Below are 27666 nucleotides of genomic sequence, written 5' to 3' on the forward strand. Positions count from 1 at the left end.
GGTCTTAAAATTCTATTCCATTCCACTAAGCCACAGGGCTGACTGTGCAAGTTCAGTAGGTACCTACGGATAATTACAACATCTGCTATCGGGCGTCATCAATCGAAGAATGCATCCATGTTATTGCCGTTGATGATGAACGGTCCGAAAGTTTGACTGCAGCCAACCGATGAACCGGGAACGGTTGTGCATACGCTTCGTTGCAATTTAACTTTACCCGACTTCCAATCTCATGATGGCCTGCTTATTCTAGAATCACATCCAGAAAGTCACACATGCCACTGACAGTTACGGCCAGTTGATGTTACTCAAACATGAGACTTGAAAATGACTACAAGGCACACGACCGAGACCATGATATGATCACTTTGAAAGCTGAGCTACCTTCATGATAGCTACTCGAGATCAAGTTGAAATAATAAAATCATCATGGCTAAATATAAAGTCGAGATCTGTACGGAGTACTGCCCTAGGCCAGCTGATTCCAGGTATTGAGAGCACCTCCATAGCAGTTTATACAGTGCGTCGCTTAGAGACGAAACATCCATAGCCTACCTCATCCATGGAATGAACCGTCACTAAAAATCCTCAAAATAAACCAGTTTCCCCCAGTATTTCCCCTCTGTCATACTGTTCCACAAACAATCTAACTTGATATTGTAATTTCTCATCCACGCGACGAGGCGAGGCGAGACGAACGGACCAGGAGCTTATTTCTCTCTGCCCAGAGGCCAGACTCAACTCACTCCAATCTTTGAGACTTCTTCGACCCTTCGAGATCGCCCCCTAACGTCGCACGATCCCCAAGACCGGTCTTGCTGCATACCATCCACGCGACAATCGACAGTGGGAAAAGGCCAAGATTTCTCGGCGCCCAGAAGTCACAGCCTCTCTGTTGTACATACAGTATTACGACCACGACTACGACTACGACTCCAGACTCCCCGTGTCATTCTCAATTACTTTCGCCTACACAATATTATTGAGATTCAGAACTACCCAAGTCCGCCTCCTTCCACTACCAGACAAGGGCCCGCCCCCGACACTACTGTACCGTACTGTACTTACCAGGAACTGGAGACCGGTTCCAATCAATCCGCGCTTGAATCCTCCTGTTCCTTTCCCCACGATCTTCTCCCCCAAATCGCGCCCCGAACAGAACACACTCGTTTTTCTTAATCGATAATCTCCAACAATTACCACGTCTCGTCGAATTAAAGTCAAGACCAAGAGATATCCGAAAGTCACGAGCTGCTGCCGGTCGAAACCATCTACCGCGTCGCTTACTCTTCGAAACGTGCCTCTCATGGCGACCGCTTAAGCGACCCCCCCCGATTCATAATCCTCGCTCTGACTGAACTTGCGAACCTCGTCGCTCCGCGCGCGGCTGGCCATACTATTGCGTGTTGCCTCATAGGATAACCGGCCAGCCGCAATCATGGCTGCTGCTGCCGCCCTTGACATGGCCTCCGCGACCATCACGGGGCTGCCTTCGTTGTGCACGACGACTCTCCTGCCCGACAGTGGCATTATGACACTCGGATTCGACGGCGTCCCTGTACCATTGACCGAACCGGCTGTATATCAAGTCCCATGTCCGACCCCCGATCTCTTGCCTCGAGCCGAGTATTCCGTGACGGTTGCTGCTTCAGGCGACGAGAGCAGCCTCACTCAGCATGACGCATCTGATAGCAGCCCCAAATTCTCCGACTTCCGCGATCCCTTTTACGCCTCTACTTTTCCGATATGCTACGCCCTTGCCGCGACTACTGTTACCGCCTACATGCTCGTTATTATGCTATTCGTCACACCGCGGTCGTTTCTTGATGGTGGAATCGTTTACCTGGGCCGACGATCCGCTTTCACTCACAGCTCATCCAGCAGTGTCACGATTGGTGGCCGACCATGGCTACAGAAAGTTGCTGCTTTGACTGTTGCCATCTCGCTGACGATTGCCTCGGCTGACACCTTTCATGCTGCCAAAAGTCAGTACATGTGGGGGATTCAGAACGCGAATCAACTTCAGGACGAGGTGATGAATAGCGTGGAACTCAAAGTTATCCGGCTCGTCTCCGATACCTTTTTATGGTTGGCTCAGGCCCAGACTCTAATCCGACTCTTTCCCCGGCACCGAGAAAAGATCATTATCAAATGGGTCGCGTTCGCACTCATCACTCTCGATGTTGTCTTCAGTGCCATTACCAGTTTCAAATACTCGGAAAATGGCATCAACACCACCGCGCGGCCCAAAAACTTTGTTCACCCCGTGCCCGCTCTCAGCTATCTGTTTCAGCTCTCCCTTGGGCTGTTGTACGCGGCATGGGTTGTTTACTATGCGCTTATGAAGAAGCGCTATTCTTTCTACCACCCCTTTATGAAGAACATTAGCTTCGTCGCCATCATCTCGCTTATCTCAATTCTGATTCCCGTCGTGTTTTTTATTCTCGATATCTCTCAGCCTGATTTCACTGGATGGGGTGACTACGTGCGATGGGTTGGTGCTGCAGCTGCCAGTGTCGTGGTCTGGGAGTGGGTGGAAAGGATCGAGGCTCTGGAACGAGAGGAGAAAAAGGACGGTATACTTGGACGTGAAGTCTTTGACGGAGACGATACACTCGAAATCAATGCATCCGAGTTCCCATGGCTCCGCAATCGCAAGAGCCGAAAAGGAGGCAGCTCAGGAAGTAGCGGCGACGGCGATCGACAGCAAATGACTTCGTCTGCTGCCAACGGTTGGCCGACTGTATCCTCCATTGCCAACAGATACCGAGGGCAGAGCAATGGCGCTTTTGCCGAGACTACTGAGCAACCCACACAAAGAAGCACAGGCCGAGGTTTGCGGCCCAACATCTGGCCAGCTCGCCCGGCGCCTGCTGTGACCCCTATTAGCCGAACAGATACGGCCAGCGCAGCCAGCACGGTTTATGCCGTGAGATATCAAGCACCCTCAGAAACCACATCGCGAACACCAGACCCTCTACCACAACCTAGTGTGATCGATCTGAGTCAACACAGCAGCACCCCCCCAAGCCAACACACGCATGATGAATCCAGTTCTTCAAATCAAGCTCCAGCTTCTGTACAACATGGGCATGTCGTGTCATCGCCCTCACAACAATCCGCCGATCTAGAGGCAAACTTGACAAGCTCACCTGTCCAGGGCGGTTGGCGAGGTCTCGCATTTGCTGGCCCCAGGTCTGGTCAATCGGGGGAGGATGCGACACGGGAGATGACCCAGCATTCAGACAACAATCCAGTCGCGGAACGCGAAGGAAGAGCAAATAGTTCGAGCCGATGGGATCTCAGAGCTCGCCTGGAAGATTTTGCGGCCAATCAAGCAGAGAAATTACGGGACCGCATACGCACAGCTCCTAATACCGAGAGTCTTCCTATAACGGTTATTCCGGCACCTCCGCGAAGAGGTGCAGCGCTGCAGCAGGTGCTCGAGGAAGAAGAGCTCAACACATCAGAGCAGGGCTCGCCAGGTCGGGAACCTTTTAGGTCACAAAACAGGAGCACGAACAGTCCTAGCAACGCATCTCGAGACGCAACAGGAGAAATTTCACAACTAGACAGGAGTCGAAGCACGTTCTCAGGCAGCCAAGGCGATGGGCCGATCCCACCAAACAACCCACCACTATGGCGGGGTGTTCGGCCGAGAATGACTCCCGACGAAGATTACTATGATGATTCTGACGATGGATCACTGTCAGGCAGGTCATCATTGGATCATCGAAGGCAAGATTCGGACTCGTCGGGTCTCAATCGAACGAGTTGAGAGCTTTTTTGTGTTGATGACTGTGCACTTAGCGAGGCGTTGTTTTCTGCTCTCTGTTTTGATGAGCATCTGGATGAATTATACGAATGATACCCCAGGAATGAGTGTAGTAGAGTTTTGAGTGTATATCTACGGGATGCAAGGCGCCATGCTTGGGATTGGATCCTGTATATGTTGAATGGGCCGGCCTTGAAGGAAGGCAACGAATGGCATTGATATTTGGAAGTATAGATGGATACTCATAGTCAGAATACTAAGCCTTTTCACCTGAAAAGGACACGCCGAATATGATGTGTGTTGGAGTGGTAAATAGACTATATAAGAACAAACAACACGAAGAAATCAACTGCTATGGAATTATTGAGACGACTGTTCAAAGATAGCCAGACACATAATAATAAACCCTGGCGCCTCAACCATTTGATGCCTCTCGTAAGCGGAGGATGTTGACATCCATGTTTGGAGGTTTAGAGGGTACATTTGCTGACGGTTTGAAATATCCGTAGGTAGAAATAACGTTCGGCATGACGTAGTGATGCATGTCAGCTGCAACGTCTGCAAATGAGAATGAACTCGAGACAATCCCGTGCCAAAGCGAAAAACATGAATTCTCGGCAAGCTCGGAAGAGCAGAGGACATGAATCGTGGCAGATGGGATGATGATAGCGATAGGGGGGATAGGGGATGAGAGCACTATCGCACGTTCCTTCACATGTTTACTTGTTATATTGGATCCAATTGTTTGTTAGTTGGTTACCTTATGCCTAGGCACGGAGATTAATGAGAAAAACTTGGATTGACTAATTGATTTTTTAGAGTTTGTATGGCTCCACAATCATTATATGACGGTGCATCTCAATGATCAAGCAGAATCTACGGAGTAATAACAATATCACAAAATTATAAAGAATGATAATTAGATATCTACTACGGAGTAGGTATGCAACAATGGACTCCGCGGGTCACCGAAACGCCACAAAAAACTCAGCTCTGTAGGTAATGAGATCCTGTGAGACCCTTGGACAATCTCAATTTTGGAGCCCGCGGAGCCAGGAGGCCTATTTTGTTCTCCACATTGTGGGAAGTTGACTTCTTCTAGAGGGACTGAGGAAGAATCTGATGCCATGTGCAACAGAACAGGAAGAAGTATACGAAAATCCGGGGGAGAAACAGGTCCGTCTAAACTCTATTGTAATAAGCTTAAATATGAGTTTCATGTGTATTTATATAAAATATATATAAATATTCCAGTAGCATCCGCATAGCAGAAACATCAAACAGCAAACGGTTACAGTTGCTTCAGCGTTGAGATGATGGACGGAATGGAGATGGAAGAACCAAGCACAGTACTCCGTAAGACCCCCCATATTTGCCAATCTGACCAATCATCAGATCCCTTCCCGCCTGGGCTTACCCACCTACCTTTAAAATCTCCCCACTAGCAACTCCCTCTAATACAACTTTCCAGCACGCGACGATCCCGCACAATCCGCGACGGACTCTTCTTCTGCTTCTGCTTCTGCTTCCCCCGTTCTCGTCTTTTTTATCTCTTCGTTGCATTGAAATACAGGAGAAGAGCCGTTCAGGTTGAGCAAGAAACACGGTCCTTTTTTCTTCTTCTTTTCCTCTACAACGACTTGTCACTAGGTCTTTGCGACTTCCGTCCCTCCTAGACCGACCTTGACCTATACGCGGACTCTTTGCGACAGGAAAACTCCACTTCAAGGCGTCGAACAAAATAGGGGTGCAACGTCTACAGTACAAGACTAGTCTACCACAGAAATTCTCGGCATCTAATATTCACAATTTTCGAAACTGGAATAATTCTTTCTTCTGAGGGAGCTCGCAGTCGCAGTACAACACCAGAGACCGAGACATGTCAGGCTCAGAACCCTTTCCGCTGCTAAACACGGCAAACGATCAGCTGCATCAGCGTCGTCCCGCACACCAAGCAGATTCCTACGTCAGCAGCAGCAACACCACAGCCACCCAAGACGCCATCAACAACGCCCGGAGGCGACGTAAGAGTAGTCTTTTGGGCGGCGAGATCAGAGGTGACACGGGTGCTCCGGCATTGGCTTCTAGTCGTGCCAGTCTCGAGGCCTCAGATAACCACTCCAATGGTCACGTACGTCACTTTTTCTTGTCTTCCCTCCAAGAACCATCTTTGCATGCTGCTGTGTAGTGTACTGACACATCGATGTAACAGTCCGACGGCCGCAAGCGCCTCTCCAAACGACGCCGTGCTCGTGGCCTCATCGGTCGAGCCAAGCAGACCATGATCAAGCATACTTTCGTCCTCCCTGCTGTCCTCCTCTTCTTCTTCCTCGTTGGTTATGCCATCAACCCTACCGAGTCCAACCCGATCCACCACTTCATCTTCTTGTCGTACAAGCTCCCTCAAGATGACCCCAACGAGCCTGCGCAGTACGGAAAGGGACGCTGGGATATCGCCTTTGTTGGTTTTTACACAATTGTCCTCTCATTCACTCGTGAATTCATCATGCAGGAGCTCCTGTCACCACTGGCCCGTTACTACAACCTCACCCGTGGTAAGAAGGCCCGTTTCATGGAGCAGGTCTACACTGCTCTCTACTTTGGCGTCCTTGGTCCCGCCGGTCTCTGGGTCATGAGCCACACTCCTGTGTGGTACTTCAATACCCATGGCATGTACGAGGGCTTCCCTCACCGAACTCATCTTGCACCAGTCAAGTTCTACTATCTGTTCGAGGCCGCGTACTGGGCTCAGCAGGCCATTGTGCTTCTCCTGGGTATGGAGAAGCCTCGCAAGGACTTCAAGGAGCTTGTCGGTCACCATGTTGTCACCCTCGGACTCATTGCCCTGAGTTACCGATTCCACTTCACCTACATTGGCCTGGCAGTCTACGTCACCCATGATATCAGCGACTTCTTCCTCGCTACGTCCAAGACGCTCAACTACATTGATTCTCCCCTTGTCGGACCTTATTTCGGAGTCTTCATGGTTGCTTGGATCTATCTGCGTCACTTCCTCAACTTGAAGATCATTTGGTCTCTTCTCACCGAATTCGAGACCGTTGGCCCCTTTGAGCTCAACTGGGAGACTCAGCAATACAAGTGCCGTATTGCACAGGTCATCACCTTCGCACTCCTCTCGTCCCTCCAGGCCTTGAACTTGTTCTGGCTCTTCTGCATTGCTCGAATTGCTTGGCGATTCCTCAGCCAGAACGATCTCCAGGATGATCGATCTGAGGATGAAGACGATGATGTCGAGGAAGAGGAAGAGATGCCTGCCTCTGCCCTCAAGGCAAACGGCTTCGCCAACGGACATACCAATGGTCATGCCATCAGCAAGATCCCTGAAGATGCAAAGAACTAGATGAATTCGCACCTCAGGCTGGCATCTGAAACTAAATAATGGAGGGTAACTGCTAGAGGAAAGGAATTGGACATACTTTGTTTCCAGGAAAGTATAGGAAAAACGAAGTGAGGGTTGGTGAGACGAATTAATGGATCAACATCATCTAATGACCACATCGAGCGAGGGATGCCACGAAACAGGCGCATAGCTGTATTTCTCACTTTTCTTTTGAGACCACGGAGGCAGCGGGATGGGATGGGATAGGAAATGGATGGTAATGGAGTTCAACTGAGGGTGGTTGGACCTCATTGTCGCTTTTGTATCAACATGCCGGCGTTCCGAGGGAGTCCGAACTAAACGGACTAATTATCTGTTGTGTCGTGTTGCGGTGGTAGGTTGCCGAGTTGGACAACAGACAGCCATACATTCACATGCGTGTACATGCACGTAAATGTTGGGCTTGTTGTGTCAACATTGGGAGCCAAGAGGGCTTCGTTCAAATGAGGCAGTCGATGTGTCTCGACGGACTCGTCGAGCCATGTTGGAGAAGGAGGGCTCTTCACTTATATGTGCAACACTCTCGCTGGCCTCAAGTCACCCTACCGCATGCACGCACCTCTTCAGTACACCATCTCCCTCGGGCCATGTATTCATCAAGCACCTATATCTTATTGTACAATCACGCTTGTCACTATCTATCTATACGAACACACTTAATAATACTACCACCTTGACGCTCGCTATCTCTACTCCCCAACCCGCGTGCTATTCACACTCCTAGCCCTCTTCAGCTATTTTCGTGTTCATCGGTATGTGGTGAAGAGAAAAATAGCTTACGTTTTTCAGCTGGAAGCCTCAATACGCGTCAACTCGGCGCCTTTTCTGAATATGATCCGGATGCCCGATTACTAACTCGCCTCTCGTGTTGGAGGACATACATACAGCAGATCTCACTTCATTATGCGACGGACTCTATGAGGTGGGGATATAGACTAACCCCCAATTTTGCCTCTTACGGATACATACCTCTCCCAGACCCTTAAAAACACCGCATCACGCTGGAGGCGCACGCGTAAGCCGATACGAGCGAGCTCCAATATCTTCCTCCATACGGTGAGAAAGGTCATGCATGGGAGACAAGTCAGAAATAAAACGTGTACCTATCATTCGCCTGTCTAAGTCGCGGTTAACTCTGCTATGTCGCAGTCAGTCCACTTGAATTTCTTAGCGTAGTAGCGTGACTCAAGATGGAGTCTGAGAGAGAATATCTGCACAATGCATGCATCCATGCACGTACCAGTATGCATGGGCATGCCCCCTTGCCTTGCCTTGTTCCAGCGGGAAGAATGGCAGTTTAAAGTGTACACATCCACTCGGGACAGGGCTTGTATGCACTACGACATTGATACAACTTTATATGTGAACAGCTAGTACTCCGTAGACCAGACATTATACGCACGCCGTGCGCTCAGAATCAAGTAATCGGGCGGCGCAGCACATCATCACAGGACGAAGAATGTGCGGCATAGCAATGAGATTCGCGGAGGTTAGCCGCCGGGAGATAGCCATACGCCGCAGACATACAGAAGACAAGCAACGACTTAGAGTAACCGAGTCTCGGATGCCCCATACCATTTCCTAATGGCGTCAAAATATATTCCCTTTCAGGGGTCGATGCTACTACGGTGAGGCGCTTGTTGGGCCCCCCCTCGCCGTGGACCCGGATGCCGGGTCCGGGTCAAGTGGGGTCAATTCTACCGAGCACAGCCTCAATGTAACGGAACGGAGTACGGTCCGTAAAACACAGCAACGACACATTTCCTCAAACGTTTGTTTACACGGTCAAAACGAGTTGAAACACGTCGTGGCAACTGTCTTGTCGCACATATTCCGGCACACAATGACACGTGGAAATACGAAGGCGAATCACTACTAGATAAACCAAGACAAGATTTAGAACACAAAGACTTCATTCGATTACTCGCCTGCTATGTATGCTATGCTATGCTAGTCCATACTTCAATATGCTTGACTCAGGTAAAATACCTTGCATTACATACTTTGTTAGGCCCCGAAACAGACACGACTCAGCTTGTTATCATCTGTCGAGAGTGTCCCTGCCTCCTCTTCCAGAGATTGTGGACCATCGAATGTAATATAGCAAGAGGTCATTATTTTCTCCTCATCCCAAGTAGCAACCATTCACCCGCCGCCCCATCCTTGAAAGGGCCAGTCGATTCACAACCGTTTCCCCCCGCATGAGCGGTCTGTTTGTCTAAAAGACCTAGAAGTCTCCTGTATAAAGACCTCGCATCCCTCAACCACTCATTTGCCTCATCTTCTGACGATGCTATGTGTGCAATGTCGCATGCTGTGTCGAGAGCGTCGAGCCGGTCGTCGCAGATAAGAGAAATTCCGATCAATCCATATGCCCCCTATATTCGGCCTAAGCCATATCCCATTTCAAAAGCAAATCGTGATATCCGTAAACGCCTGCATATGTACCCTGCCATGACAATTACTGCGCTATATATAGCACGTTGCAACGCAAATATTTGACTGCATTACCCCCCTTTCCTATTGCCTTGATGATAAGGTTAAAAATATTCACTCGAGTGCCTTGATGCAGGCGGTTTCGAGACGATTAGTCGGACTCCGATGATCCGATACATTAAACACTGGAAGCAAAACGCCTCAACACCGATCCGATGCAATCTTGATGCCGAACTTATGGGTGAAACGTTGTAGGTGGAGATGGTGCTTCGTAAGCCAAGTAGATAGAATGACAGCGTGGAAGAGTTGTGATGTGAATTAAGTTAGTCAATCCCCGATGGTGAAGATGTCACGGCGATTGACAGCAAGGTTGTGTATATTGGTGAGACACTGAGGCGCTGAAACGTGAAGCAATAGCTTACTTTCGCTCCATCGAGTGCTCCTCACTGTGGCTCGACTCTGCGTCTGAGCATGACGAAGATGAAGTGTGTGTATCATCCTCATGGCCTTGTGAACCTGAGCCGGATATGCTTCCTGAGGAACCCAGACCGTTGTAGCTGTCAATAGCACCGTCCGAATTCCTTTTTGGTCCCATTTTAGCCTTACGAAGGGCCCTGGCAGCTTTCAGTTGCGCTTCACGAGCCACGTTCAGGGCTCGCTCGGCTCGGATTTGCTTCTCCCACATGGAGGCATATCGCCCCTTAGCGGCCAGGAGTTCTTCGTGAGTTCCCTTCTCGACAATTGTTCCGGAGTTAAGAACAATGATTTGATCGGCATGTGTGATCGTAGATAGTCGATGTCTAAATTGACGTTAGCAAGAAAGCTGTAGAAAGTATGGAGCGGTTACATACGCGATAATGAGCAAAGTTCGACCCTGCCCGATGTTCCACACATTATCTTGAATCTCCTGCTCAGTATGGGAGTCTAGTGCTGATGTGGCCTCGTCCAGCATGATGATACGAGGGTCCTTGAGAATTGTTCGTGCGATGGCGACTCGCTGTTTTTCGCCACCGCTTAAGCGGAGACCCCGCTCGCCGACCTGTGTGTTGTATTGATCTGGAAATGATAGGATACGATCATGAATGCTGGCAGCACGGCATGCTTCATAAACCTCTTCGTCTGTGGCGGAGGGTCTTGCATACTTCAGGTTGTACATCAAGGTCTCATTGAAAAGCGTTGTGTCCTGGGGAACGACGCCAATCTTCTCTCTGACTGAGTTGATGGTCAGATCCTTGACATTCTTTCCGTCCAACTCGATCGATCCTTCATCACAGTCGTAGTAACGGAACATGTGGCGAAACAAGGTAGACTTGCCTCCACCTGACTCGCCCACAAACGCTGTTGTGGTGCCAGGCAGACATTCGAAGGAAATGTTGCGTAGCGCGGGTTTTCGTCGGTCATAGGAGAAGCTAACATTGTTCCAACGCACATGACCTTGGAAGTCCTTGTCCAGAGGGACGGCATGGGGCGTATCCACTACCGTTGGCTGGATCTTGAAAAGCTCAAGTAATCTCTCACCCGAGATCATCGCCTGCTGTACGGTCCGGTAAAAAGTACCAAAAAAGTTCAGGGGGCCCTGTAGTTGTGTCAAGTATGAGACTACCATGAACCAGTCACCAGTAGTGCGATGATCCATACCCATAGCGACTTGCCAGCCACAGACCAAGGCAGCGATGATCCTACCGAGGTTGAAAACAACGGTTTGGCAAATATTCATCATCATCATGCCCATCTGAACCTTTGCCTCAGCATTTTGAAACACTGCAACCTTGCCTTGGTACCGTCTGGACTCAAAATCTTCCGCGTTGAAGTATTTGACTGTTTCGTAACTAGAGATTGAGTCGTTCTTTACTGCTTCCTCTTCGCGGTCGGCGTTGGTCATTTCACGACGCTGATCCGCTCGAGTGGAAGCCATCTTGATCGTCATGTAGAGATACCAACAAGTATCAACCAGGTTGATCTCAGCATACAGTGGGCCGTAATAATAATAGAAAACCGAGATTGCGAGGAAAAGATCGAAAAGCATTGGGAAAACCTGGAAGGTTACTTGCTCGAGAAATTGGTTGATGGAAGAGCCTTTGTTGAGTGCTGATAGGACCTCCCCAGTGCGCTTAGAGAGGTGGAAATCGAGACTCAGAGAGTGAACGTGGTTGAAAGCCGCTGTCGTTAGTCCCCGATACGAATATTGCGAGACGGGAATCCAAAGAATTGATCTCAACGATCCCAGAAGTCCCGATTGACCTTGAAGGATCCACAAGACTCCCAGGATCACAAAGTCTTTCAACGGGAAGTTGTCCATTGAAAGGCGTTCGCCATTTTTAACATCTTTGATCACCTCCTCGAGATCATCAACCACTTGTTTGACCGCCATCGGAACAGCTACGTTGACCAAGCGCTGTAGCATCACCAAGATGAAACAGATGAGAACATTTATCTGAAGTCTGACAGAGTCCTTGGGCCAGAGGTAAGGGAAGAAAAGCGAGTACCCCTTAAGATACTCCCACCATGTCTTGTGTGGTAGCTTCTCGGGTCGATAAAAGGCAGCGGGTTCTTCCTTTTTAGGGAAACTCGGTGTCTTGTGTGCGTTTGACATCGTTCTACCACGCCCACGGCGGCCATTGGTATCACGACCATTAGGAATATGGCCATTGACCGCCTGACCATTAGTATCATACGACCGGCGGTTTCCGTTCAGTAGTGGTGTTGACTCGGCTGGGCTGGCTTCCTCGGCTTTCTTCTCGTCAGTGTCGCGAGCTTTGCGAATCCACGCCAAGCTAAAGACTCCGATCAAGGCAAGTAGATGGAGTATTCGAACGAAATAGAGGACGAGGTCGATCTTCGTCCAGTAATCTACACAGTTTCCTTCCTTGTCTGAGCCGTTATTTTTAACAGAACGGAAGAAGTGGCAATCGGAAGCCGCAACTGCAGTTGTAGAAAACATGATAATCTCGCCAATGAAGCCCAAGATCCAGATAATGAAGTGAACAATATTAGGACCCTTACGCCAGTCGAAAAGCGAGATGAGGATATAAAGATAGAAGAAAAGGGATCCGGTAACGTGGACCTATGCCAAACAATGTCAGTTGCAGTTACGATAACTCTCTCGAGGCACTTAGAGGGGGTAGGTATTTCACATACAACACTCCATTCACCGGCCCATGGCAACCCCTCGTTGGACCATTGGTAAGGGTCTTCGTACCAGAAAGCATGATAGAACATGAATCCAGCGCTGCCCACATAGGTCATGAAGACAACAAAGGCGAGGTAGCGAAAAACATTTTTTGCGGTACGGCCAAAACCCGGGCCGATCTTGCGGTCACCATCGCCTCGGGCTCGCTTCCTCTTGGTTATGGGTAATGGCTTGCCTCCGGGTCCTTTGACTGTAGGCTGAACCAGGTCTTCTTGCTTCTTGGAGTTCACGACGCTGTACCAAGCGGCGCAGGATATGAATGCTGTAAGTAGGATGAGGGCGTAGAGGTATTGCGTTTTGCGCAAGATATAATCGGCTAAAGGTACATCATCACGGCCCGCACCGCGGAGGGGAATGATCGCGGTGTCGTCGGTGGCAGCCATGATGGCGGACTAGAATAGTTGTGAGCGTCGTTCGGTGTCAAAGAGCGGCAAGCTCATATGTGAACTATTGGAATCCGAAAAGTAGGAAGACGTCGATAGAGGAAGGGAAAGGCCTTCACCGCGGACAAAGCATCGCCCTGCCCGTGGCAATTGACGGGACAGAGGGGCCGATAAACGAGTGAGTGGCGGGGAGACTGCGGAAGAGGCACGAGTTGAAGATGTTGAAGGGTTAAAAGAAAGACTCGAGACTCGAAAGACGAGTGCGGTCTAAGTCTTGTCCTTGTCCTGCTTGCTTTGCGTTGAGCCGAACCTACGACTCAAGCAGGTGCCACTCCCAGTGCAGATGCAAGTACAAGCGCAAATGCAAGTGCAGGGTGCAGGGGGGGGAAGGTGCAAGGTGCCGGGGGCAGGATGCCGGACGCCAGGTGCCAGGTGCAGCAGGGCAGGTGCCCACCTATGCAGATTTTGGGCAAGCGCAACTCCGAAGAGCATCCATTCGCTCGCAGCGCCAGTCCAGGACAAGCAACCGGTGATGGATGGAAATGGGTGTTGGAGTACCCCGGTTTCCGCAGGGTGTGCACTCTAATACTGAGGTGCAGCACAAACTAACAGCACCTCAAATCTGAAGCAAGCAAGCAATCCAAAGCTTTGAACAGTATTGGATGATGGAATGGGTGAGTGAGTGAGTGAGTGCGTGCGTGGATGTAGTGAGCCCAGGGCGACACCATCACATCAGCTCAGCTCAGTAGGGATGGATAGATGCCCTATTCAGCGCACCTAACTAAACCCTTCCATCCCTCCAGCTAACTACGACATCAGTCGTCAATTGCCCCTCTATCAGGTCCCAGCACCAGCCAAGCCCGGCTCTTAGCAACACGGAAAACCAGCCAGTGGAAGGCAGTGAAGGCCAGGTGCCAGCAGCAGTGCGTATTCAGGCCTTTTGCTTCAGTGTTTGGGGCCCTTTGGTGGGGCAGCTGACTTGGGTAAGTGGCGAAAGCCACCCCGAAGATTGCCCTCCCGTCGGGATGCTCTCTTCTTGGCCCGTCGAATGAATGATTGGGATTGAGAGGTGCTGAAGGTACGGAAAAAGAATAGTGAATAACGGGTACACACCTATTGGGTCAAACAAGCACTGCGCTGTGAACCACCTTGAATTTGAATTTGAATTTGAATTCGCTGTCGTAATTCAAAGGGTCCAAGGGTCCCTCTACGCTGGGTAGGTAGGTACCTAGTCAGAGTCCGTATATTTCTTGTTTTATAAGATAGATAGATAGTATCAAGACTGGGAGATTCCCTGTTGAGTTGTGTTTACTCAAACAGCTAACTGTACGATATCAATTCGTTTTAAAATACTCGTTACTGTGACAGTTTCTGTTATGAACTGTATTGTAGTTATGTCCAGTTTAATATTGTTTTCGAGATTGGATTGCGCGGGCGCCGCCGGTGGGCGTTGCTGGATCGTTGCTAGATCGTTGGTGGCTCGATCGATAACTCGCTTGTTGCTGCTGGCTTTCACTAATTCTAGACCTTGGGAATGGAAACTGGGGAGCGGGTTTTGCTATACAAGAAGCAGCTCACATCATATTCGATGACCACAACATCGGCTCAGTAGGCCTCCTGGCCCATCTTGCTCCTCTTACTCCTATTCTCGTGCTTCCCTTTCACTATCAACTTTTACTCAACCACAAGCAACGCCTCTCTTCTAGGCCCTCTGAGCCTCCCGGCGTTCTCCTAGAGGTGGGTACACGCCTCAGGCCTGGGACACTCTGTGGTCCGGCGACACGCCTCTAGCCCTCTAGCACACGCCTCTCTCGACTTGGCACGCTCCCACACACACACACACACACACACACGCCTTCAACAGTGTACCCAGAAGCAGCTAGGGTAGGAGGGTGGAGCGTCCCTTTTGGTGGAGAGTCTTGGGAAGAGGGTCCTCTTTGAGAGTCCTCTCTGGGGGACGGCGGTTCTTGGCTGGGTCCACGCTTTTATCCTCACGTCGTTCTTGTCTTTGGGTCCGTTGTCGACCAGGAATTTGATGGGTCTCTGCCGGGTTTATCTGAGTGACGGAAACTCGAGTTCAATGCTTGTCTCTTTGACCTGGCAGGGCCTGTGTGTTGTTCTATGCCAAGAGTGTGAATCACGATGAAAGAATGGTAAAGACGATAGACAGATGATCCGCAGACTCGGCGCTTTGGGCATTGACAGACCTGACCTGATAGCTTATAACGCTGGTGCCGCGGGAGCAGTAGGGATCGAAACGAATGGCAGACTCGACACATAGAGAGACAGCGTTATTATTAGGACGCGACTCGGGCGTCTAACAATCGATATCTGTCTATTATTATATCTTCTATGTATGTTCTGCAAAACACATGCACCGACTGGCTAACTTGTTGTTTTGCGTGGGTCAATCATGAAGCTCGGCCTCGAATGACACGACATGTGCCTGTTGATGATTGCGTGTAAGGCACACAACTAACAGCAAATAAAGCTTGTCGTCCATTGACACTGCAAGGGATGGATATCATTCTCTGTTCTTTTTTAGGGAAACGGGTCCAATACAACATTCACTTCTCCTACGACCTACACCTTGTCTAGTATGGTTCCGCTTCAGGTGAGATCGGGGATTGTTTGACCAACGGCCAGGTTCCCCCAGATGGCAGGTCAAGGTTAATCAATAAGAATAGAATTCAAGCAATGGCAGGGAAATTGGAATTCATCATCATCAAGACCCATCGCCGGGTATTTTGTTGGTAGCACGGCTGTTCTGCGAATAACGAACTGAGAGGCCAAGCAAGCAAAGTGATCAGATATACCAAAATAGTCATGGTGGATGTTCAGCCAAAACACTCTATTTCAATTTGACTTCCCCTATTGGTTTAAGGGGCATCGTGATAGCGCACCACCTCAGCCTTGAAGATGTCCCAATTTAGACTGTGTGTAAACAAAGTAAAGACCGGACCTATTCAATCCAGTCCAACCAACCCATCCCGTCTCAACCCTCCCTGTCCCCGAGTAAGGTTTCGATAATCCGTTGCACTGACCGGACGGAACGCCGCCCAGCGGCTGATGGTGTTGGTTTGTGCGCTTCGGTAGACCACATACAGTAGTCATCCGCTTTACGCTGTTGTATCATAGACTCAATCAATTGTTGCTTTTTGTTGCACAACGAAATGGTTATTCAGTCCAATGACAAACCAAGGAAACGAATTCGCATGGGACGGGCTATGTTGATTTGTGAAAGCAAACCAGGAATTCAGAGGACTTGCATGGCTAGTCGTCTAATCGGTTTGATTGAGCGGTGTGTATGTCTCCGTCTTTGTGTCAATAATCATGAATTTCTTGCTCTTCCTAGTGACACGATGCCTGCTTCTCATTGCTCCTGAAATTCATACATGCCCCCTCAGCGATCACATCTGGAACATTTGGTGTGAACTGTCAGGCCGTGTAAGTGGTCACGGTGGCTAAGACGATGGCGATAGTGATGATGTAAGTGAGGACCATGACTTCCATGTTCCGTGCCTTAGCTCAGTGTAATGGTTGCACAGGAACATGTACCCCGTACTGTACCTCCAACACAACCTGCGATTTCGATTGCTCCCGTTCCAAAGAAGAAGCTGTTGGAGACCACTCCACGCAGGTCGAATGAAGATCACGTATCGTGCCTGGCAGGGCTTGTAGGCTGCGGGTACGGTATCAAGAGGCTTGACTTGGCGTCATGACTATAACCCTGGCAATTCCTTCATTGAGTTCAGTTCATTCAAGTTTCTACTCCGATCTGATCTATTGAGTACAGTACAATCTTCATGTTATGTGTCTCAGTTTTCTATGCTGGAAACTGACTGGCCAAGTCTCTACTCCATCCCGTGCCCAGCAGTCCTCCACCATCTTCGATCCCGACCGCCAGATCCCAGCCTTCACCTTGTCTGGTATAGATGTGTGTACCTAGATCTGAGCTCCTGACGTAGTTTGCTCTGCCCTTCCTAACCCCCCTTTCCACATCCACAGCACCACCTCTACTCCGCCATCGTCATCCGAGTCAAGTCATATGGGAGGCCGAGTCAGGAGGACGTTTTCGGCCAGCAACGGGGGAAAGGAGCGGAGAGATCTGGCCGGGCAGATCATCACTTTTGAGTCTTGGCTTTAGAAGTCATGATGGCGTTCTTATTCCCGAGACAAGAATTGCTGAAAAGCCGGGGTCAAAGAGGAGGGGTGGGCTGCTCTCCCGCCAGAAAAAGAAAAGTGACAGCCCTCCTTCACCGGCGGGCAGGTCGCACATACTGTGTTGTCGTGTCGTGTCACAAACTTTTAGGCTGCAGATGATTGTCTTTGATCTTTCCCTTATTGCGCCAGCTACAGTAGTTTCCTGCATGTAGGTATGCGAGTTGACGCAGGTCCCTGAGGAGAGGAAAGAGGAAACTGAGCAGCAATTGGCGAATGAGCTTTGGCTGCGCCATCTGCCATTGACTATACCTATCCTCTTCGTTCCATCCATTGTACACAAGTCCTAGAATACATCGGGGATCTGTCGGTTTAGTGTCGAGGCGCTGAGCAGCGATGCGATACGATATCATGCAGCGAGCGATGCACGGTGAAACAGGTTTTCAGGTATTTGCGATGTACATACTGTATAATAAGTAAAGCCCCCATTGTTGGCTCTGTACTACTACACCAAACGCTGTATCAACATTACCAACCTTGAGCTGATAGTCCCCTCTTTGCTCTCCAGATCGATCGTTGTTGCGTCGGTGGGAAAGCATTGGCTGCAGACTGCAGTGGGACTGTCGAATTCCGTGCTGCTGTCAGATGTCGGATTCGCAAGGTGAGTGATAAGGTGAGATTCAGGTCAAGGAAGAGTGCAGTCCCGGGTGTGCAAGCTAAGATTGGCGATGCAGCATCCGATTCTGGAAAACTGACAAAGATGAGTGGGCGGCTAAAATGGTCAATTATTCAACAGATCAATTAATTTTTGCTGACATCCAATCCAATAGCGGATGCACTGTAACTATTCACTGAGGGTTTTGCTTTTGCTTACAAGGGTGATCCGTGTCTCCATACCTTCTCGACGGCGTCTCAAGTCTTTCTGTTTTCTCTCCCCACCATTTTGTGCCCAGGGCTCCAGGTGTCACCACGAAGGACTCATGATGCTTGACTCTCCTCCACTTTGAATATGTGCTGACTCCACAGAGGCTGCTATTGTTGTCCTGAGGCCTGTTAGCTCGACCCTCTTTCATACAACTGCCGGTGAGCTGTAGGTATGTAGCTGTCGTAATGCGTCACAACTTACAAGTCGACTGAGTCCATGGTAAGGTAGTTTGTATTGTACAAACTTCGCCTCTATTGTCTCTGCCAGACTTGGAGAGCTTTATCGGTAATATGAACTCTTCATGTGTTTATAATTACTACCTCGGCAACTGAAGAGCCATAACCCCAACATCTACTAATATCGAACACAGGCCCGAGCTAATTAGCAGCATTATAATTATATACCTTGCTAGCGAATGCTTGGCTACAAAGAAAAGGATTCCATTGATCAATCTATTTTATCCACCATGAGATGAGGTTTAATGTTCGGTATCCAATATGAGTGACTGACTACACTGGATCGCGGTCCGCGCTAGGATGGAGCTGTGATTTGATCTTCATGAGTCCCAAATGAGATCTGCAGATGCCTTTTTGACTGGAACACTCTCGGTCAAGAAGCAGAAATTTTCGGTCGTGTTGTTTGTCTTTGCACCGTCAATAGCTACGACGCTACCTCTGCCTCATCATGAGATGATTAGCATCTTTTCTCTTTCACCGCTTGCGCTGCTGCATAAGTGTCTGCAGGTAATTGGGCCCGTTGTTCAAATCAAATTTGGTATTGTCGTGCACAGCTCATGCCAGTCATCAAGACACACCTGTGGTCTCTACAACATTCACTTGAATAGCTTCGCGTCAAGTTATCCGATTGATGCAAAACCGGGCGTCTGGCCCGCCAGCCAAGCATGGGTGTCTAGGCCGTTGACAGGTCAGTTCATCTTGATTGAACATGGGAGCCACGAGAACAGTCAGCTTGTGAGACCTGGGCTGCCGTACGGAGTACAATCCCAGTCTTTGTCACTAAAATTCCAGACCCTTTGTCTTGTACAGGATAGTGTCCTTGATGAGGTGGAAGAGTCGAGGACAGTAGAGTAGACAAAAGACACCTGTCTGTGCCTCTTGTCCAACAGCCATCTGTAATCTGTACTGCACCTATTCCGCCAATCCTCTCAAGGGTCCAGTCCCCCTAGCATTCATTTTATGGATCACCACCATCACCGGCGCCGCCGTCAAAGCGGGACCTTTACTGGTTACGGTACGGAAGCTCAATTCAACTCAGGTAACTTATGGGCAGCAACTCGTAAAGGTGCAGAAATGAGCTGATGGGTAAAAAGAAAGCAAAGGAGAAAGCAAATACTGGCCAGGCGAGAAGATAATAGCGGAATCTGAGTTATGGAATGCTAGGTCCTTATCACCTGTTGTACTTGCTGTTGCGGTATCCCAGGTCACGGTCCCGCGAGCCAGAGCATGAAATGGGAATGACTGGTTGAAGACTGCGTGACCCGGTCAGACTAAGAGGACAAGCGGATGGTCGCCCCTCCGTCCTTTACTGATTACGACTGGTAGCCAAGCACCAAGGCTCAAAGAGCCGCTCCGTCACGATCCTAGTGTTGGTTTTAGTGAGCCATGGCAATGGCATGGCAGCTTGCACTTGAGCCCAGCTTGGAATAAATTCGAAGCCAAGCCAAATTGACACAACCCTCCATTGCCAACTGGTCAGTAACGTTTGGCGTTCTAAACATGGAAAACGGTATGGATTGGCTGCCAATTCTGTGTTCGCCAGAGCCAAAGATCATGAAAATATCTGACTACCTACCTTAGGTGTGATAACGACCCCACCTCCACAATTGATACCGCTCTTCTCGGTGTAAGTGAGGACACCTCCAAAGAGACAAACACTCCAATACAGCTGCTGAATTTGAGAATCAACATCCTAAAAGAGTCAAACATGCACATTCGTCTCACTCCGACCAATTCAAGTCTCACCCTTTTCTTCGGGTCCTGTAGCTTAATCAAAGTGGTGTTAGTAGTAGGTCGGTATGTTGTTGTGGGCAGTGGGTGGTGTCATATCTGCAGACGACTGCATCTAGTCGAAGGGGCTTGGGCCGGGTCGAGATCTAGCAAATCCATGCCCTTTTGATTTCCATCTTGTAACAAATTCACACCGAGAGTATATTGCTTGGCATCCGCACCCAGGTACGTGTTACCCCATGGGCTATCTGCGGAAGCGAGAAGTGAGGCCATTCAGGCCATTCAGATCAAGTCAGACTTGCTGATGTGATGTGATGTGATCAAGGTAATACGAGGTGCTACCGGAATAATATGAGATATGAGCTACGGGATGCCATACATAATGTATGTATTATGTATGCATAGGTACGTAGGTGAGTATGCGTATGTATGTATGCCCCGAAGTGAAACTTGAAGGTTGCTAGCATAGAGCTCTTGCATCCAATACTTGCCTATAGTAGGTTGTACGCATACTACCCAGGAATGAATAGGTAGATATCCCACGCAGTAAACTACTGGGTTATCTTGTTCATTCAGGCAGCCTGCATCAGTCTGCACAACTCAAAACAAGGCGGGCATAGTCAGCGAGTGCCTAATTGACTCAGATGCATATATTGATTTCAAGGATATCCTTTCCAACGGCGCCTTCTTAACTCGCCACCTCCCACCAGAAAGATATCGAGACTCGATACGATTCGATATGAGCATCCCCTTCGCTTACCTAACTTCCCTTCACCTACATCATGAGATGTTGCCAGCCGCCGGCTGCAACTCCCAGAGTCTTTGAGGCCAACTGTTGCTGTTTCTATCTCTGCTGTACCTTCCTTCCTTCCTTTATTGTACTGCGCTGTACCGCACTGCACTCTCATCTCATGCGCTGCACTGTACCTTCCTTGTCAACACTTTCAAAAACCTGATAGCATCGGCAAGGAGAGAGTCAACAAACATGGAAGGACGGGGCCGGTGGGGATTACCTGCCGAATACCTACATACCTACCTGAGAAACATCAATGCCTACCTAAGGTTGTCTTCCCTTAGGTACAGCCCGGCAGATTAGGTTGGATGGGATACCTATCTCGGTACCTCCTTCAGTTTCCCTCCACAACTTCACACCTTGCTGGCTTCATGGAGATTTCCATTGCTTGTCTGACAACTCACCTCTCACAACTTCCGCTGCTGGCTCAGGATGCCTGATCCATGATCTTCTGTGCCATATCACTAGCTGCACACTTGTCTAGTGTGCCGTAACTCACAAGCAAAGGACCCAGGTAAGAAGAGCCGTCTATACTCGTCAAAACATACCTATCATACCGATCTTTATTCGGTTCCCAAGTGGTGATGCATCATTCGTTCAGCTCTTAGGCTTGAGTCCTACACAAACTCCACTGCCTGGCATGAGTAGCTTCGAAGGCTCTTATCTTCTCTCGTCTATCTCGTTTCCTCTATATTGTTTCCGCGTGACATGCCTTTCTTTGCTTATTGCTTCAAGACCCCAGATTCACTCATCGTATTGGTCGCTGATCTACCATACTCACCTCGCAGTCATCATGTCAGGTTAGGTTAACCACAAGCCTACGCACAGATAACCCTGTCCCCGAAGACCCCTGCCACTGTCTTGTCCATAGACACTCTCTCCTAGCTTATACTGCGTTATTGCTTTTTCGAAACTCAAAACCGCCAGCGACTCTATGCATCTTCGCCTCGGCAGGAGAAATGAGCTGTCATTACGAAGTACCAGGCAGTATTCGGCGGGCATTGCGTTTTCGATTGAGTCCTAGCAAGCCCATCTCGGGACTCGTTTAGATGCACAGTGCTACTCAAAGCCCTTTGACAGGTTATGGGCTGGCCGGTAGTCCTTTGATCATTATGTCGATTCCCATTCATAGCCCGTGGTATCGGACTTGACTTTCCTGTTCTGGTACTTGTGAACTTCACATGAATACAGGCCTCAATACTCTGTTCAATGAGATCAGTTCCAGAGACATCCTTCATGCAAACTCCGTTCTATTGGGTCTCGGCCTCGCCAAGCAACACATCCGTCCATATGCGGCTCGCCATCGGTTTGTGTTTCATAGGCCCACAAGGAGCTACGCATACGGGACGATACATACGACTGATAATGGCCGCCATTTGATGTTGCGTCTTGAGTGCTTTTGGCGAGTCATTCATTCTTCTTCATTCTACCAGGATACCACCCCCCGCTCGCTATGGTTATATCATGTCGAGAAAATGCATGAATAGCATGCAATCGGTGTCACTCACTGTTCGATCAAGTGGTGTCCCTCATGGCTTGCAACGCTTCTGACTAAGCCCTCGTGGCTCCCTAACGTCGCTGCACGTATAATATGCAGCTGAATACACTTCAGCTGCCTGTTCTAGTTTTCTGGGGAAACATGTGCGTGGCTGCAAAGCAATGTAATGGGCGGATGCGCGGTGTGGGACGTTGGCTCTGCGCGGTACTTCACTTGACCGGTCAACCACGAGGAGATCCTGGAGATGGCCCACTACTCTTTGGCTCTGGCTCAAGCCTCGATGATCATCCCCCACATCAAAGGGCAAGATCTCCAATCCGATACTTCAGCCTCAATCGCGAGGGAGGCTTAGCCCAGCTAATCACCACCCTGTCAGCGAGTTTAGGCACCTCGGGTCGACGACATGCATCCTTGTGCATACATGCCTCATGCTATCACCTCAAGTAGATAGCTACTTCAAGACATGGCTCACCGACAAGTCTGTCGACTAACGGGAAGTTATTCCAGCAAATGGGGTTCATCCCGAGTTTCGATAACGGTTGCATTGTGATACAAACAAGCTTGCAGGTCTAGCAGGTTTCCGCTCCAATGGGTCCAACCAGCTTCACCGCGAGCCGAAATCCTACTCAAACCCTTGCAAAAGGAAGTAATACTGATGGCATTGCGGGACTTGTCGGGGCTTCCATCGGCTGAATGAAGCCGGTTATGCCTCACAGAAGCAGTCAAAGACAAGTTGTGAAATGTGTCTGAGTGACCAAGACTTTTGGGAGATAAGAAACGGTAACACTGTTTAAAAATGTGAAAACTGGGATGCTACTTGGGCTTGTCAAGCGGGCTATTTCTCTCTTTCCTCGCCTTAGGAAGCAAGGAGATCTCTAGCCGACGTCCTGCAACCACTTGGACAGAGACCGAAATATGCAGCTCGGAATCTCAACTCTGAATATGCAGGACGGTTGGTTTAATTTGCTTGCGATAAGTGCCTTCGTTTCAGATGTGACAGTCTGGCCTATCGGAAGCATGTGTTTCATGAAGTCAAAACAACAGAACTTCGTTTCACTTAGTCAAAAGGTCATGAAATATGATGAGATGGGCAACGTTTGCAATCCTGCTCGCCTGCTACTTTCACGAGTCTATGATTCGCATCAATGGTATGTTAAACATCACCATTACACTTCTGGCATCATTTCCCAAGCTACGATCAGGGCAAGTTACTCATGACTTCCTAGATTCTATGCAAGTCCTTGGAACCCTCCAGATAGCCAGGAGGTTTCACATGAAGTTCTTATCTCAAAATCGCGGAGGGAAGGAATCAACCCTTGAACAGCTGTAAGTTGGGGCCTGTCTGACGTGTTAAAACGAGAGTCCAAGAGCCCAAGAGCTCTCCCTGCTCTCAGCTGCAGCTGTGATGGGTCGATGCGATAGGGTTCGCCATGAGGGCCTTTTTGTTGCTTCCTGGGTGCTGTTCACCGCCTATACAACTATGACCGCAATGCTTGGGGTGGCTACCGGGGTTGGCGAGCTACTTGGCGAGCTACCGAACAAACAAGCAACTGCCTCCCCCCAAGCCAAGAACATTCGGTTGACTTCCCCAAGTTATCTCATCTCGCGGCAGCAAGGGCTCATGTGATGGCTTGGTACAGAGCCGTGCAGCGCGGGGGAGCGAAGCTTCCGGAAAATTATACTAGACAGTTACAGGAAGCTCAATCCCTTTGATTGTGGCGTGGCAAGCTAACAAGCAAGACGAGACGGTGATGTGTCGGTGTGAAGAGTGAGTGCAATGCCTACAGGCTCCAACTGGGAAATGTCATTACCGGGTATACCAACGGGTCGGGCCGTAAGTCATCAGTCCAAGTCCAGTCGAAAGTGGGATTTCCGGTGAGATAGTTGACATGGATGGATGATTCGCGTGCCGCCAGTCTATCAAGTGGATGCCTGGGGTAAAGTACCCGTCGGAACGCATTGCATAGCCATAACCCAAGGCAAATCACTAGCGACGACAGGGCTCAACACCATCGACATCGACCATGGCATAACTGTGTATGTCTGTTTATCGTCATGGGCACAAATGTCAGCCCGATAGCCACATCGTGCTACCAATGGGCCATGGTACGCCCCGGATGACACCCGCATCGTCCTTGTTGGTTAAGAATGAGGATGGTTGCATCCTCTCAAGGCGCAAAGTTATGCCTAGTACACGGAACGGGGAACTCTTTCCCCCCGTCAGACGAGCATCTGTTTGTAGTCTGTCTTCCAACGACTTACACAAGTGAAACGACTTTTGAGGATGCAGGGTAAGTAGACCGTCTGGTATCCATGTTGATGACATTCTTAAAGGATGGTCAATATGTCCGCTGCCGTCGGCATCCCAGATTAGCCATGGCGAATAACTTTTGTTTGCTCCGATGTCGTGACTAATTTATCGAAGCGAGCGGCCAAACCATTGGCTTGGTCGTGAGGCACCTTAGAATTGTAGGCCAGCCCAATGGCGGGGATCTTGTCATGATGATACAAGTCTTGCGTCTCAAGTCTGACTCAACTCTACAAACATTATTGACGTGGAAGAAAATGGTGTCAGGGAACGTAGTAAGAGCAACCTGGACGCATCCTACTGGCCATCATATGCATTGAGGAACGATGTACGACTGTCGGCCGTCTCTTTTCACGTTATACCAAAGAGATACAGTGTTGCCATATCTCGTGATATGGCCCCCCTGCCAGCCTCCAGAAACTGATTAACAACTCACATCTAAATAGTCAATTGCCCTATAGACTCATAATTCACCTGGCCTAGAATGCTGTAATACAGACAGAGCTTCTTCAGGCTGTTTTCGTTAAGCTTATGTCTTTATGGTTTAATAACTCTGCTTGTTGCATGAAGTTGTCATAAGACTTAAGTTTCGCTTAACCATGCCTTACTGTAATGCTGTTTCGAGATGGCGAACAAACATGACAGATGGAACCTATGTCTTGAGCCCGTTGTTTTATCTTCGATAGGAACAGTACTACCAATGGTCATTGACAACAGCATTGAGATATGACTGATCGTGTTGAGTTGACGGTAATTTCAAGTCCACAGTGTAATATCACCAAATCTCGTGAACCAAGGAGTGCCATGACATCTCAATATCTTTTAGACAGGATGTTGCCCACAAGATGAGTTTGATGAGTTTGACAAAATTTCTTTGGCGATATCTAGTGCGTGGTGTAAATCAATGAACTAGGTAGACTTACTAGGGGTCAAAATCGCAAACAAGCCACTCAGCAAGCGAAGAGATCTTGACCAGGGATAGAAACCGCAAGACCTCTCTGAAATGTACAGTGAGAAATGACAATGGATTTGAAGGAACAGTCCCATTGTGCTCTACTGGGGCTTCTATTAACCAAATGAGATGGCTTGCTAAATTATCATCTCATTGTCGTCCAGGGTGTGTAAGTGCTTGTTCTGAGTTAGTAGTTACAGCTTATTGTGTTGTTTATTCTTCCAATATTGGGATTGGTTGATAGGAGGACAATAAGTTTCTCTGTGGAGCACCGCCACAGCCAAAGTGGAGTCCTGCACCCAATCAGACCCAGATGTACTTCAGCCTTGTGTGCCCTGAAGCTTTTATCCCCAGCCTCAGCCTTGCTACTACATTCTGACGATCAACCTCTATCTTCTGTATCATTGAGTTGAGCTCTAGCGATACATTGTGGGTGGGTAAGAGCTCTACTTTGGCCCTTTGATCAAGTCTGAGAATGCCGCTAACCGTATTGTTCTAGTTCAATTGTTATCTAGGAGATAGACGAAGAGACACTCCTGACCCGGCGGGCAACATTCGAGCTTCGGAGCGACCGATCGAAAGCTCTCGCTGTGTCTTGTACACGATATTTGGCTCAGTATCGAAGGGGAAGCTGATGTGATTGACCAAGAGTCCGCTCAGATCAACACTTCCCGTCTTCTCCCGTCTACGCTCTTCCTCAGCGGGACCAAACTTGATCATCCCCCACCTGCATCGCCATCATGTCCAACAACGCACCCTCTACCCCCGTCAAGGTGCCATCCAGCGCCGCAAACCACACACAGGCGACTTTAGATCCAGATTTACGGTCACAAATCAACACAGTTCTTCTGCGCGACGGTCACGTCTCAAAGTACGCCCCCACCCTCCCTCGCCAGTTTCTATCATGAGTTGCAGCCTACTAACGCATTATCCAAGAATACAAGATGCTCTTCTCCACGCGCTGAACTCTCATTCTACGAACTGGCCCACGGTTATCCAATCGCATGCACTCGCTCTGCTGCGCTCTGGCGAAGTCACAACCTTTCCCGCCCTACTGAGTCGCGTGCTCGAAGACGTCCGCCACGATTCTGCCCTCAACCCCATATCATCGAGCTCGAACGGAACGAGCGCCAAGCCCGCAACAAACGGCGATGCCACCAAGACTAATGGTGCGGCTGATGCTAAGCCTAGTCTTGCTGTGCCGGAGTCGGTGATTGAGGAGGCTCTTCGCGTCACCAGGGAGAGCCTAGAAGCTGTTTGCGACATCGAGGACGAAGGAACCGCTTAAGATGCGGCTATAGCTTGAAACCTTTAAAGAGAAATTATAAAGCCAGGAGGTGATAGAAGACATCTCGTCGCATCAGAAAATATGCCCGGCATTCTGAATCACGACAAAATCGAAGACAATATCCAAACAATGCGAGAAGCCCAACAAGGAAGGGTTCGATAACTTGGGCGCTTACCACCCACCATACACCGACATGTCCTACACACGCAAAACCAGACAAGTCAGGATACGCTCAAAAGAATAGCTTAGCGAGGGCCTTTCTTGAATAGCAAACTCACTCATATTATATATAATACATAACAAACATACTCGCGCGGGTGTTGAAAGGGAGACAGGATCCCGAAAACAGGGACACGAGACGATAACTACGTATGACACAAATGAATAGACATTACCTTGATGACAATCTCTGACGATTTTGCTACGGCGAAAAATAATGTCTGTCTTTCTTGGCGCCACAGCGCTGATGTACTTTCATGAATATCTCTTAACGTGACGCGAGAAATGTTCATTTCCGGCTGCAGACTGATGGAGCTCTCAGCTTTATTGCATTAGGCGACCGTTCGAGAAGAAACTTGTAACAAAGGTAA

At 49.2% G+C, this 27666-nt stretch overlaps 4 protein-coding genes across 4 annotated transcripts; 3 read left to right on the forward strand and 1 right to left on the reverse strand.

Annotated features, from left to right (window-relative positions):
* Positions 1-1438: 1438 nt before the first annotated feature.
* On the forward strand, positions 1439-3778 carry FTJAE_21 (pH signal transduction; the record flags this gene model as incomplete). Its single annotated transcript, XM_037348258.1, has 1 exon — positions 1439-3778. One exon carries the CDS (start codon positions 1439-1441, stop codon positions 3776-3778), a length of 2340 nt encoding a protein of 779 aa, XP_037212811.1.
* A 1876-nt stretch (positions 3779-5654) lies between these two features.
* FTJAE_22 (acyl dependent ceramide synthase) lies at positions 5655-7136 on the forward strand (the record flags this gene model as incomplete). The annotated part of the gene is made up of 2 exons (XM_037348369.1): positions 5655-5906; positions 5988-7136. 2 exons carry the CDS (start codon positions 5655-5657, stop codon positions 7134-7136), a joined length of 1401 nt encoding a protein of 466 aa, XP_037212812.1.
* A 2893-nt stretch (positions 7137-10029) lies between these two features.
* FTJAE_23 (vacuolar membrane HMT1 (heavy metal tolerance)) lies at positions 10030-13184 on the reverse strand (the record flags this gene model as incomplete). The annotated part of the gene is made up of 3 exons (XM_037348479.1): positions 10030-10411; positions 10463-12675; positions 12750-13184. The coding sequence occupies 3 exons, from the start codon at positions 13182-13184 to the stop codon at positions 10030-10032; spliced, it is 3030 nt and encodes a 1009-aa protein (XP_037212813.1).
* A 13344-nt stretch (positions 13185-26528) lies between these two features.
* On the forward strand, positions 26529-27076 carry FTJAE_24 (uncharacterized protein; the record flags this gene model as incomplete). Its single annotated transcript, XM_037348590.1, has 2 exons — positions 26529-26659; positions 26725-27076. The coding sequence occupies 2 exons, from the start codon at positions 26529-26531 to the stop codon at positions 27074-27076; spliced, it is 483 nt and encodes a 160-aa protein (XP_037212814.1).
* Between the last annotated feature and the right edge of the window lie 590 nt (positions 27077-27666).

Source organism: Fusarium tjaetaba (genome assembly GCF_013396195.1).
Source record: "Fusarium tjaetaba strain NRRL 66243 chromosome Unknown NRRL66243_c0000002, whole genome shotgun sequence".
Taxonomy (NCBI): Eukaryota; Fungi; Ascomycota; class Sordariomycetes; order Hypocreales; family Nectriaceae; genus Fusarium; species Fusarium tjaetaba.